At 39.5% G+C, this 13788-nt stretch overlaps 1 protein-coding gene across 4 annotated transcripts in view; it reads left to right on the top strand.

The window, feature by feature from the left end:
* The window catches only part of ubr3 (ubiquitin protein ligase E3 component n-recognin 3), a 362664-nt gene that overhangs the window by 39576 nt on the left and 309300 nt on the right, over positions 1 to 13788 (top strand). For all 4 annotated transcript variants that reach the window (XM_060827270.1, XM_060827272.1, XM_060827271.1 and 1 more), the window contains exon 3: positions 8317 to 8484. In XM_060827270.1, coding sequence (XP_060683253.1) covers positions 8317 to 8484 — 168 coding nt within the window. The remainder of the gene's footprint in view (positions 1 to 8316; positions 8485 to 13788) is intronic.

The raw sequence follows: 13788 nt of genomic DNA, 5'->3' as shown, positions 1-13788 counted from the left end.
ATTGCATGTAGCTTATTATACTGCATTGTGGTCACATTTATGATCCCTAGTTTGTACTGATGAACTCTTTGTTCTGTATTGCAATTACACTTTATGTTCTGGAGGTATGTGGGAAAAAAAAGCTATTTATATTTTGTATTTCCATATTTTTAATTGTGAACTGAAAAGGGGAAAGAACGTTTTTGAAAACCAAGGATTGCTACACTTCATAATAGTGAATTACCTGACACTTGTGTAAATTACTGTTTACACAGCTGCTACTTCAAGCAACAGTGCAATTCTGGATATAGATGAGCTGGATCCAGAGTGCTGTGTACGAATGGATATTTGGTTGGCAACAGGTGACCAGTCATTAATGACAAAGGCCTCCTGCCTGTCAATACTGTGATTGGCTCCTAGTTATCTGAGCAATGTTTGGATGTGAATGAAGAAACAATCAGACATTTGCTAGTTTAAAAATAAACTCTTGAAGCCTTTTTCCCTCAGTTGTCGTAAACTGTGTCTCTTAACCAGTAAGCCAGAGACTACTTTAAGTGTGAATCAGCTGCCTAATATGTTCTGCAAGCAAGTGAAAGTAGTCAGGAGAAAGAAAATCCAGGAGCAGTGCATCCTGACCAGCCAGATGGTCAATCTTATCAATCCCATGAACAGGGGCCATTGGACTACATTTCCAGTCTTTGCCTCCTATCACAATTGTTTTCATTTCCTGTCTGTATATAAATAGAAGGAAGTTTATAAAATGGTCAGTGTATTAACTGGTAGAGATGTATGTTAGCATAAATAATTGTTCATTGGTAACTAAAGTTCATTTATTTGTAATAAGTCATAATTCAAGTACAGAAACCTGGTGTGTGCTTTCTGACAACCTGGATCCAAAGGCAGGTATATTAGGGATTTCTACATTTTTCTAAAAAAGAATTTTTAACTTTTGTGACAACTTGGGTAATAAGGTTTCATTTTCAGAATGTTACCTGAATGAAATGTAGCAGCTAAGTTTCCTGCTGATTTATCTGGTGCTTTAAAATGTGCCAGTGTGTAGGATGAGCCTCAGTAGTTGAATATCCTGTGAAAATTTGGTGTCCAGGCTCACATGAAAATGACCGTCTGTAATTCTAAATGCCTCTTGGGAGGCAGTGTTGCAAAAAATGATCTTTTTAGTCTTTTTCAGTTTGCAGTAGCATCTAGGGAAAGACCAATATTCTTCAAGCCTATACAAAGCACTCTCCCTGTCTCCCAAATAACTCATCAGTGATACAGAGCTTGCAAGCAAATTTATAGTTCATGACGTCCTAGTTTTGCTACAATATTTTAATGATGGCCATTAGTCATCGATTGCATTATTATAGCATGTGCACCACAGTTTTGCAATCTGATCAGTAAACTGAATTATGGGCGGCACGGTGGCACAGTGGTTAGCACTGCTGCTTCACAGCACCAGAGACCCGGGTTCATTTCCCGCCTCAGGCAACTGACTGTGTGAAGTTTGCACGTTCTCCCCGTGTCTGCGTGGGTTTCCTCCGGGTGCTCCGGTTTCCTCCCACAGTCCAAAGATGTGCAGGTCAGGTGAATTGGCCATGCTAAATTGCCCGTAGTGTTAGGTAAGGGGTAAATGTAGGGGTATGGGTGGGTTGCGCGTCGGTGTGGACTTGTTGGGCCGAAGGGCCTGTTTCCACACTGTAAGTAATCTAATCTTAAAAAAAAATGCAGGGCCTGTAGATGTATCCTGTTATCATGACTTCCAGATTTGTGTCTCCATGGTTCAGCTGTATTTTCTTGCCATGTCTCCTTATCGTCTTTTGGTGTAGCAATAAATTGATTGTACAGGCTATTAAGGATATTATTTTTGGAACTATTGAACCAATATCCCCAGATTATCCTTGTTCACAGTGCTTATTTCAAGTTTGTTGATATCCCTGTATATCCCTGAGATGTTCCAGCAATCCCACCTGAGTTCATGTAAATAATAGCTACAAACATACAAAATAACTGAAGTAGACTATTTGCCTCCTTGAACATGCTCTGCCATTCAGGAAGGTCATGGTTGATTTATTTGTACTGTATTTTGAATTCCACATTGCCATTCCCTCTGACAACCTTTTGCTTCCCTTGTCTAACAAGAATCTGTTGACTTTTTGGTTTCGGAAAAATTCAAAGCCACTTCCATCACATCCACATTTCTTGCATAATGTTTTGCACCTAAACTAAAACTGGGGTAGAGGCTCAACAATTATACATTGAGAAAAACTTGGATATTTTCATAATCATAGACAAAAATTAGTAAAACAAAACCTGACAGGCTCGATCTAGTAATATGTAATAAGCAATGATTTAATAAAATATATTGTAGTTACGGATCCTTCAAAGGAAGAGGGATCATAATATGAAAGAATTTCAAATTCCACTCAGGAGAGAATAGCTCGGTTCTCAAATCAACTGTCCTCGATTTAGATAAGGGTCATTACAAAAGTGTTAAGAGAAAGTTGTCTAAAGTGGGATGAGGAAAATAGACTAAAGCAAAAGTCAATGGATGAGCAGTGCAGACATTGAAGCAAATATTTCTTAATACTGGGCAAACGTTATCCTGAACAAAAAGGAGGATACCTTGAAGAATGAATCAATGCGGTTAACAAAGGGGCACAACGAAAGTAACCAATAAAAAAACTAAATGTAGTGATTAGAATTTTTTTTAGGTACCAGCAATGTAAGACTGAAAAGCTAATAAAGAAGAAGAAAACAGGTTATTGAAAGTAAGTTGCTCAAGAAATGGTAAGAGCTTCTGGTCTTTTTTTAAAAAAAGGTTAATGTAAGTGTGGGACCCTTGGATGATGCAACTGGGGAATTAATGGGAGCAGTGAAATGCCAGATAATATAAATTAATGTTTTACATTGGTCTTCACAGTGGAGGACTCTGTAAACCTCCCATGAGAGAAGAGATAAGCTAATGGTAGGGGAGATCTTGTAACAGTCTCCAGGACAAAGGACAAAATATTTGACAAACTTATGGAATTAAAAGCAAACCAGAACCCGATAGCTGAATCCAAAGATTTTAAATGAAGTGACTGCAAAGATAGTACAAGGGGGTATATATAGGTTGAGTAAATTGTCATACATTTAGCTGACGGAATTGTATGTAGAAAGGTATGAACATTCATTATTTATATGAAGAGAAACTTTTTTAAAAAAATGGTGTGCAGAGAGGGAGTTGGATGTTTCTGAGCATGAAACAAAATGTTAGCATGCAGTTGCAATAAGTAGTTAAATGGGATTTTGGCCTTTATTGATACAGGGATTGAGCTTTAAAAGTAGGGAAATCTTGATACAATTGTGCAGAATATTGTACCTGGAATATTGTGCACTATTGCTCTCCGTTTTTAAAAAAAAATGATCGACTAGTTTTGGAAGGTATTCAAAAGAGGTTCAGCAGACTGATTCCTGGGATAAAGAGATTGAGTTATCAAGAAAAGCTAAATAGTTATCAAGATAAGCTAAACTTATTACAGTTGAGAAGAATGATCTTATTGAAACATACAAAATTCTGAGGGGGGCTGGATAGGGTTAAGATGTTTCTGCTAGTGGCGAGGGGAAATCTCAAAGTTGAAGGTCTGGAATCATTGACCACAGGCAGGAGTAGGGGCTACAAGACAAAGTATTTATTGAGGAAGTGAATTGATTTTTGAAATATTGAGCCTTTTGAGGGCTGTGATGAGCTGGTGTGAGTGGAGTTAAGATTTGATGGAGACAGCTGTGATTTTTGTTGAATGATAAGGTAGGTTTGAAGGGCTGACTAGGCTATTTCTGCTCCCATTTCTAAAATAATTACGTTCTAACTAAGCACTCTTGGTTAGGATGTTCTGCAAACTGAGGTAACTGTGCAATTCGACAGTCTCTCAGTCTTTCCTATGAAATAAAAAATATTTTGTTTCAGTCTCTCATCACGTATCGTCCAAGCTACCTAAAATTTTCAGACCATGGCTTTTGTAAGCTAACATCAATCATTGGTTATTTTGAACCAAAAGCAGCTACTATTTTCAAACTCTGTCAAGAGCCTCCATTCAAAAAAAAAAGAATTCCCATAACATTCTCGAGTGTTCCTGTTGTTTCATACATACTGGATTAGGTCACTTCTGAAAGGGATGTCTGACCTGGTTTTTTAAAACCCTTCAGAAAAGTAACTAACACCATTTGGTATTATATTAAGATACAAACTTTAAAATTTTTAAAATTAGATTTAATTCATATGCAGCTTGCATCATAGAGTCAGAGAGATGTACAGCATGGAAACAGACCCTTCGGTCCAACCCGTCCATGCCGACCAGATATCCCAACCCAATCTAGTCCCACCTGCCAGCACCCGGCCCATATCCCTCCAAACCCTTCCTATTTATATTTAAGAGGCATTTGGATGGGTATGTTGCAATTGTACCGGCCTCCTCCACATCCTTTGGCAACTCATTCCAAACACGTACCACCCTCTGCGTGAAAAAGTTGCCCCTTAGGTCTCTTTCATCACGTTAAGAATACCATGAGAAGTGGAAGCCCTGTGGCCACAAACCAATTTAGAAGTTAAGTTGATAAATGATTCCAAACATAGAGTTGGAGAGCTGGCAAACGTTTGATGTATACCCATGCTACCAGTGTGTAGAGGATTTTTATTTTTGCAGGTGGATATGTGCAGACTATATCTCCTATATGTGACATATAGGCTAAATCCTGACTAGTGGTTTGGGGCTTTGAAGAAAAGTTTGGTGATCAAGGTATCTTAGTGGATTCCCCAACTACAGGAAAAGTGATATTAGTTGTTTTAGCAACATACTTCTCGATGTAAGCAGAACTGTATGAAAATTAGAATTTTGTAGGTGAAAACGTTTCCAAGAGAAGTGTTTTTTTAAAAATACAGCTAAAAGAGCAGGTGATACACATGTGAAGTTATGGAAATATTACAAAATGTGTTTATGGGTGAGTGACACAATGAGGGTACAGTATTTCTCACTTGGGTCCATCTTGCTGGAAGTAAGTTGTATTCAGCAACATTCTACAGATGATGCAAGTTGCTGATTTTCTGTGGGGAGCTTGCATGGAATTGGAGTGAAGTGACAGAGATGAAATTGAAAAGCAAATTTATAATTGAGGTTGTGCTTTGGTACCTCTTCAATAAATATATATGGCTAGATTTCTTCAAGTCAGGAGTGACCTGGAAAGTGTTAAAGCACGTTTTGATAAATCTGTCCAGGTCCTCGCAAAGATTTTGCATCCAATGAATAAATAGATCTGTGTAAAGTGTTTGATTAGACAGTTCGTGGTTCTGCATGTAGGCCAGACCTGATGCCAATTAGGACATAGAATGAACCATCACCCAAAATTTTTGAAAATGCAGTATGTGTTCCGATAACAGCAGGTGTTAAAACTGAAGTTAGATTTTTGGAGATTTTCTTATCAGGAATAAAAACTCATTATATGATGGAAGTTGAAATACATTTGCATTGATAAATAACTTGAAAAATATTATTTTAATTAAAATTTTAAAATGTAATTTTCTGCTTATTGTACCTCCTCATGACTGGTCCAGCTCCCTGAGCCTCTTGGCTGCTGTAGATCCTTGACCACCACCTCTTGGAGAGAGAAAATAAGTGAGGGCATGCATAAGTAAAGCTGCTCATCAGAAGACTGAGCACAGGGAATGACTGCACTTCTGAAGTCTGGGCATAAGTGGCTTGGAGTCAGAAAATGGGCCAAATTGGTGCCAGTTGGTCAGATAAACAATGCTAAAATCAATCTTCTGACACTCCATACAATTACAAGTCTTATTAACATGCCAGTGTTTAAGGCAAAAATTCCTTTTATATCATTGACTTTCGGCATTTTTCCTGGAGGTTTCTTTGGGGCTTTGGCTGACTGAACTTAGTTATCGCTTCCTAATTACTTTGTCAGTTGCCTGACACTCCCCATACTGCTTTCCTGGACTCCTGTCATTGCTTGGTTGTCGTATTTGCTGCTGTCATCTGTGATCCTTCTTAGATGTTGAACACAGGCATAATTTGTTCAGGGACACTGCTGTTTAGAGAATGCGTGTATTTTATGTGCTTACTATAAATATTTTCATTTTCTCTAATTATTTCCAAAATCTGGCATTTTCATAACTGTGGAATCATAGAATTTTAAAGTGCTTAAGTAGGCTGTAATTGGGCCTGGGGATGCTCAAGTCTTTTTTTTTAATTTTTGAATGGGGTGTAAGGTTTTGTGTGTGGTTCTTGGTCTAAAGACTAGTTTGTTTCAGGCACCTGTCTCTGTCTTTGTATCTGTGGGTGCTGTATTGACATTGTCTAGACCCTCTTCACTTGGAGGAAGGGCCAGCTGCGTAGTCATTATTGGGCTGTTGAATGTAGGGGATCATAGCAGGGTAGAGCTTCTTAGCCAGATCATGGACCATATCTACTGTAGTGTCCATGTTTGTTGTCTTCGTTTTCCCCAGTCTACCTTGCCCAAATCGGGATAATCCTGGGGGAAACTGTTGCCCTGCAGAGGCTCAGATCACCTCTTTAAGTCTGGTGGACCTAATCCGAACTACGTCGTCTTTTTGAATCGTTTTCTTTTCCTGTGTTAATTTACCCACCTCCATGTTTTTCTGATTTGGCAGTCATTCCTTTCTCTTGTTTGAAGTGATCCTTCCACTCTCTTCGATTTTGTCTAGGGTTGATGAAGGATCCCAGCTTTCCTTTGTCATTTTGCATAAAATTGCCTTGTCCTTATTCACACTTATTGGTGAAATGTTCCAGTTCTCCCTTTTTGAGCTCTGTCTGGAATTGTTCCTTTTTTTAAAGTGTGACTGTATCTATTTCCCTGTGGGGAAATGGAATTGTTTTACCCTGCTATTGTTCCCGTTCCTTGTGGGAATGGACCACTGCCAATTAAATCCATTTATAAAGTCACCTGGTGTACCCTGAGCAATATTATTCTTTTATCTACCCATGGAATCAGGATCCTGGAGCTGTGTCATCTTTAGTTACTGCCCCGTGGACATGTACTTTTTTGGCTCAGATTCTTGAGTGGTGCACTAGATTCCCATCCTGAATACTGATCTGCCTGTCTAACAGTAAAGTAAACGTACTCACCTTTCCCCTTTCGATTTTCAATTTGGCACAAGCATCTGAGTCACTTGTGGTGGTAAGAATTGACTACATTTGAGTCTGCAGCATCAAATAAACAACAATCTTTTTTTAAGCGTAGGCATGCAACAAGATGTTGGTCACTCAATTATCAGTAATACTGAATTTTAAGCAACTGTTTATTGTTCATAACTGTTTAGTTTTGCGGCAGCCATTAGGTGTGGACTGCATAACACCAACACATATGTCACATTATGATGAGTTTTGTGGACACAGAAGATATTTCTTAATCTCAACTGTTGGGCCATGGAACTGCTTGTTTCCATGGTTCAACTGTCTAGTCAGGCATTCAGTTCCCCTCATTGTATTTCTCTGTATAGCAATGAATAGTATGTTTCAACAGTTTGTTGGGGCTTTTATTGTTGCAGCTGCTGAGCTAACATCCCAGACTGTCCTTTGTCAAGTTTCCTATCATGCTAAGCAGAGACTTCAATACTTCAAGATTGTTGATACATTTTAAATATGAGCCCTTCTGATATTAGCCCCCTCTGACCCTATTTTACATGAAGCGAAAAACAATGGGTAATATTTATCAATGTACATCTTACTGAACTGGTCAAAAGCTATTTCATCATTCCCCTTGTCATTAGAAATATGAATATTACTCCTCTGATGTAATTGAACTTGAGCGGTAGAAAATTGAATCACTCTATTCCTATCCAGATTATGTGGAACAATATTGAGTATTCTGATACAACCCTTCAGATTCGTCCTGAATTTGATGAACCGTTTGCACTCATTGTCTTAAAATATTGATGAGGATTAACTTTTTTCCAGTTGGTATTTTGCAAGCCTCAAGAAATGCTTACTTCCAAGGCTGAAGCATTCAGGTGTTCTTCATGACTCTCACTTTTGATACTTTGCACAACAGAATGACCAAGATAATCATTGCTTCAAAGGCTTAGACATTACCCTTTCATTCCTTTAACAAAAACAAAAACTAGTTGCTGCCATCCAGCTTAAACTTTTCAGATTCAGCCAAATGATTTAATATCTATGAAAGGTGAATTGCTGATTTGCGCTAACTAGATGTGGTTGGAATCTGTAACTTATTATTCTTAGTAAACAGACTTACTTTCAGGCTACTCTTTGTCTTAAAGTTCAGAGTTTATGTTAATCAAAATGTCCTCTCTATTTCTACTTCCTCCCATAGATTCTGATCCAGCAACTGAAAGAGACCTCCAGAAAACACTCCAACAGATGGAACCCCTGATTTCTCTTCTGGAAGATCTGACTAAGATGGGAGGAGCAATGCGATCCATCTTGACGAGAGTTCTTACGAATCATCAAATATACAAAGATCTTTGCTCTGGTGATTTGTGTAAGTCTGGTTTGTAAAATGCCTTGACATTAGAAATCTTTAACTCTCAATTTAGTGAAGTGATGTTACGAAGTACATATAGCAAATCTTGGAAATCCATTGTTTTTCTTGCATCGAGTTGAAGTTGTTCTGTAACATAGCTAATTGTGTGACAATACAGTTGGGTTAACCGACTTACTAAAGTTGGCCATTACATAATCTTAGAGCATGTGTGTGTATATTAGATTTTTAAACAAAGGTAAATGCTTCCTTTAGAGATCTTATGTCTTATTTCAGTGCTATGTATCTAGCAATTTATCTGCTGGGCCAAAATGTCTAGAGGACACGAGGCATTCTGATTAATGAATATGTCCTGGTAACTATCGAAAAATACTGTTTTTTGTTGTTGGCTTTCAGTCAAGCATTTGAGCCCATTGAAGAACACTAGTTCAGGAAATAACATCTGAGGCACTTTTTGTCTATTTGTTGAATGTCAAAATAATGGCCAATAATATTACAAAATCAAATTAAATTATGGCTTAACAGTTCTTACAGTGGTTGTTAGTTCTTTTGTCTATGTGCATACTTAGTTCAAAGAACATTTCTAAATTCAAAGGATTTCAGTTACTCCGGAAAGCTTCTTTCAATACTTCGAATAACTTAATGTCATATAAGTTTCCATCTCCAGATCCTTAACCCTTTCAATATCTCAGTTTATCGATGGTAAACTTCTTTTGTGTCGTTAACATATTTTCAAGAATATGTAACACTGGCATTTGTGATGGGGGAGTTGAAGGTCATTACTCCAAAATTATACTTGATAATTTGAATTTACAGCATTTATGATACTGAGACTGCTGTCCTTCAGTAACACTGTCAATCTTGCTTCCAGAGGCAAGAAATCTTGGCAGTTTTTCAAAACCTAGAACTTTTTTGGTTCCGTAGTTTGCTGTTTCTGTAGACATCGTATTGCTGTGCAGTTACAAGGTTTTGTTAATGTATTGTAATGTACACTGAATAAAATCTCATAGTTACTGAGGCCATACTTCAAAGCAGTATTTCCTTTTGGTAATGAAATATAAGATCCATTTAAGTATTTGTTTCTTTCATGTAACCTCAATATTTGAAGGGCCTAACTTGTGCCTGTGGGTTTTGAGGTTGCTGCATGCTGATGGGTAATGATGGTGTCTCAGCAGAAGCAGAGTTTCCTTGTAATATACGCACAAGCGTGGTGATGCATCTGTCTTAAAAGTAACCGTCCAAGGCAACAAGCTGGTCACGTACAGTACACCTGAAGTTGGAGGAAATATTGCTTTCAGGATGATGCTTTTATGTAACTCTGTGACTTGGATCATTAGGATCGAGGCCAAAAAGGACAGTGATGCAGTCCTGTTCCTTTCTCTCTTTTATATCCATAGAGGTCTTCCTGTCTTGGTGTTGACTGTTAATGTGACATCCATGACAGCAAGGTAGAATGATGGTTGCTCTGAAGCCACACTGTAACCGTTTAGATTCTGATGGTGAGTTGTTAGAGCCTGTTTAGAATGACTGATAAAATTCTTACTGCTGAATCTGGGGAATGAGATGCCCCAGAAGTTGTGGCACGTCTTCATTTTCTTGTGTCCATAATGTGATGATGGATGCATCATGCATAACTTGTGGGACGGATCCTTCTCTCTAGCAGAAGAATGGGGCATTATGATGGTGTGGCAGCAGGTGGGACTTATAATACTTGAACAACACAGAGGATAATCTGGCCTTTTTCAGGTGCTGTCCTTGCTGTTATGGAGTTATTAAACTTTTGTAAGCTCAAGTAATGAAGCTTCTATCACAAATTCATATGTGATAGGCAGTTGCAGAAAATCAGAAAGCCCTATCAGAGAGATCCATTTCGTGAGTGTAGCTTGGAATAGTGCTTTGCTAACTGGGTTCTTGCTTGTGCCTAACAGTGAGTGCTCCTCTCTCTGCAGAATTCAAAGCAACAACTTTGGTGATAGTCAAACTAAGTTTTTTCTTGTCATATAACCATACATGTTGTGAATGTGTTCAATAACAGTTTATTTGTTTTAATTGATTGATTGATTGGATCCTTAGGAACTGGTGAAGAAAACTGTAAGGTACCATTTCAATAAGAGATCCCCTGTGATTCACCCTCAGGCTATGATGTGTCTATTGTGACTTGTTGTTGAGGAGGTGCTACTTGAGTTCTTGGTGATTCAGAGTAGGGCACCTGCAGGAAAGAGTTGGGTGGAGGGAAAAGCATATTTTTCTTGAGCTGGTCATGTAGAGAAATCAAAGTTTGTGAGAAGATTTGGTGCTCGTTGTTGTGGTTCTGTTCGCCGAGCTGGGAATTTGTGTTGCAGACGTTTCATCCCCAGTCTAGGTGGCATTCTCAGTGCTTGGGAGCCTCCTGGGAAGCGTTTGTAGTGGTTTGAATCTGCCGCTTCCGGTTGTCCGCTGCAGTGGTCGGTATATTGGGTCCAGGTCGATGTGCTTATTGATTGAATCTGTGGATGAGTGCCGTGCCTCTAGGAATTCCCTGGCTGTTCTCTGTTTGGCTTTTCCTATAATAGTAGTGTTGTCCCAGTCGAATTCATGTTGCTTGTCATCTGAGTGTGTGGCTACTAAGGGTAGCTGGTCATGTCGTTTCATGGCTAGTTGGTGTTCATGGATGCGGATCGTTAGCTGTCTTCCTGTTTGTCCTATGTAGTGTTTTTGTGCAGTCCTTGCATGGGATTTTGTACACTACATTGGTTTGCTCATGCTGGTTTGTGTGCTGTTATGAGCCAACAGCCACTGTCAGGCAACAACTCACCAGAATGAAGGACCCAATACCCAGCATGAGCAAAACCAATGTAGTGTAGCGCTTCACAGGAGGCTTCCAAGCACTGAGTATATCACCTAGACAGGGGACGAAACATCTGCAACACAAATTCCCAGCTCAGCGAACAGAACCGCAACATGTAGAGAAATGCTGATAGCGATTCGGAAAGACAGGGAAAGAACCGAGTCTGAGATGCTGTGGTTAGATAAATGTTGTCTTGAAAGTAGTATGATGTTCACTTGGAGTATCCCTCACCCAGTGTCTTGAATTGAAATCCATTATAGATGGGGAGTCATTTGAAAGAAACAACCATGATTGGGCCATGGAGCATGGCTTCCCAGCAGAATTGGGCAGTAGATCTTTATCTGTAGTTGTAAAACAGTTAAGAACTGTGACAAAAAAAATTAAAAACAAAGTGCAGTGAAGTGGAGCTTGAGGATATATGATACAACATGGTACATTACAGTCCATGCAGGCCCTTCGGCCTGGGATGTTGCACTGACCTTGGGAACCAATCTGAAGCCCGTCCAATCTACACTCTTTCATTCTTGTCCATATGCCTATTCAGTGACCATTTAAATGCCCTTAAAGTTGTCGAGTCTACTGCTATTGCAGGCAGTGTGTTCCATATCCCTACTACTCTGAGTAAAGAAACTACCTCTGACATCTGTCATCTATCTATCACCCCCCAATTTAAAGCTGTGTCCCCTCGTGCTAGCCACTGCCATCCAAGGAAAAAGGCTCTCACTGTCTAATCCTCTGATTATCTTATTTCTCAATTAAGTCGTCTCTCAACCTTCTCTGTAAGGAAAACAGCCTCAATCCCTCTACCTTTCCTCATTAAGAGCTTCCCTCCATACCAGGCAACATCCTAGTAAATCTCCTCTGAACCCTTTCCAAGGTTCCACATCCTTCCTATAATGCAGTGACCAGAACTGTATGCAATACTCCAAATGCGGCCAAACTAGAGTTTTGTACAGCTGCAGCATGATTTCATGGTTCCAAAACTCGATTCCTCTACTAATAAAAGCTAACACACCATATGCCATCTTAACAACCCTATCAACCTGGGTGGCAACTTTCAAGGATCTATGTACCTGGACACTGAGATCTCTCTGCTCATCTATACTACCAAGAATGTTACCATTAGTTCAATTCTCTGCATTCCTGTTACCCTTTCCAAAGTGAATCACCTCACACTTTTCAGCATTAAACGCCATTTGCCACCTCTTAACCCAGCTCTGCAGCTTATCTCTGTCTCTCTATACCCTACAACATCCTTCGTCACTATCCACAACTCTACCGGCCTTAGTGTCATGCAAATTTACTAACCCATTGAGGTCATTTATAAAAATTACAAACAACAGTGGACCCAAAACAGATCCTGTGGCATACCACTGGTAACTGAACTCCATTTCCCATCAACCATCACCCTCTGTTGTCTTACAGCGAGCAAATTTCTGATCCAAACCGCTAAGTCACACTCAGTCCCATGCCTGCGTATCTTGCGCACTAGCCTACTGAGGGGAACCTTATCAAACGCGTTACTGAAATCCATATACACCACATTAACTGCTTTTCCCTCATCCACCTGTTTGGTCACCTTTTCAGAGAACTCAATAAGGTTTGTGAGGCACAACCTACCTTCACAAAACCATGTTGACTATCCCAAATCAACTTATTCATCTCTAGATGATCAGTCCTATCTCTCATAACCCTTTCTAACACTTTACCCATTACCGAAGTAAGGTTCATAGGTAATTTCCAGGGTTGTCTCTACTCCCCTTCTTGAACAAGGGAACAACACTTGCTATCCTCCAGTCTTCTGGCACTATTCCTGTAGACAGTGAAGACCTAAAGATCAAAGCCAAAGGCTCGTCACCCTCCTCCCTGGCGTCCTAGAGAATCCTCGGATAAATCCCATCTGGCCCAGTGGGCTTGCATATTTTTACCCTTTCCAGAAATGTGAACACCTCCTCCTTATGCACCTCAAGCCCACCTGATCTCGTAGCCTGTACCTCTGTATTCTCCTTGACCACATTTTCTTTTTCTAGTATGAATACTGACAAGAAGTATTCATTTCGCACTTCCCCATCTCCTCTGACTCCATGCACAATTTCCCACTACTATGCTTGATTGACTAGAGTAAGATTAGGGCCAATCTTTTATTTCTGATATAGCTTAAGAAAGCCTTAGGATCTTCCTTGATCCTATCCGCCAATGACTTCTCATGTCTCCTCCTGACTCTTCTTAGCTCTCTCTTTAGGTCTTTCCTGACTAACTTGTAACTCTCAAGTGCCCTAACTGAGCTATCACATCTCATCCTAACCTATGCCGCCTTCTTCCTCTTGAGGAGAGATTTAACTTCAGTAAACCACAGCTCCCACGCTTGACTATTTCTTTCCTGCCTGACTGGTACATACTTAGCAAGGACTTGCAGTAGTTGATCCTTGAAGAAGCTCCACATTTCTATTGTGCCCATGCATCCTAAATCTTGTCTA

The sequence above is a fragment of the Hemiscyllium ocellatum genome, chromosome 7 (genome assembly GCF_020745735.1).
Source record: "Hemiscyllium ocellatum isolate sHemOce1 chromosome 7, sHemOce1.pat.X.cur, whole genome shotgun sequence".
Classification (NCBI taxonomy): domain Eukaryota; kingdom Metazoa; phylum Chordata; class Chondrichthyes; order Orectolobiformes; family Hemiscylliidae; genus Hemiscyllium; species Hemiscyllium ocellatum.
Note: the sequence above shows the minus strand (reverse complement) of the source record. Positions and strands in the feature narration are given on the sequence as shown.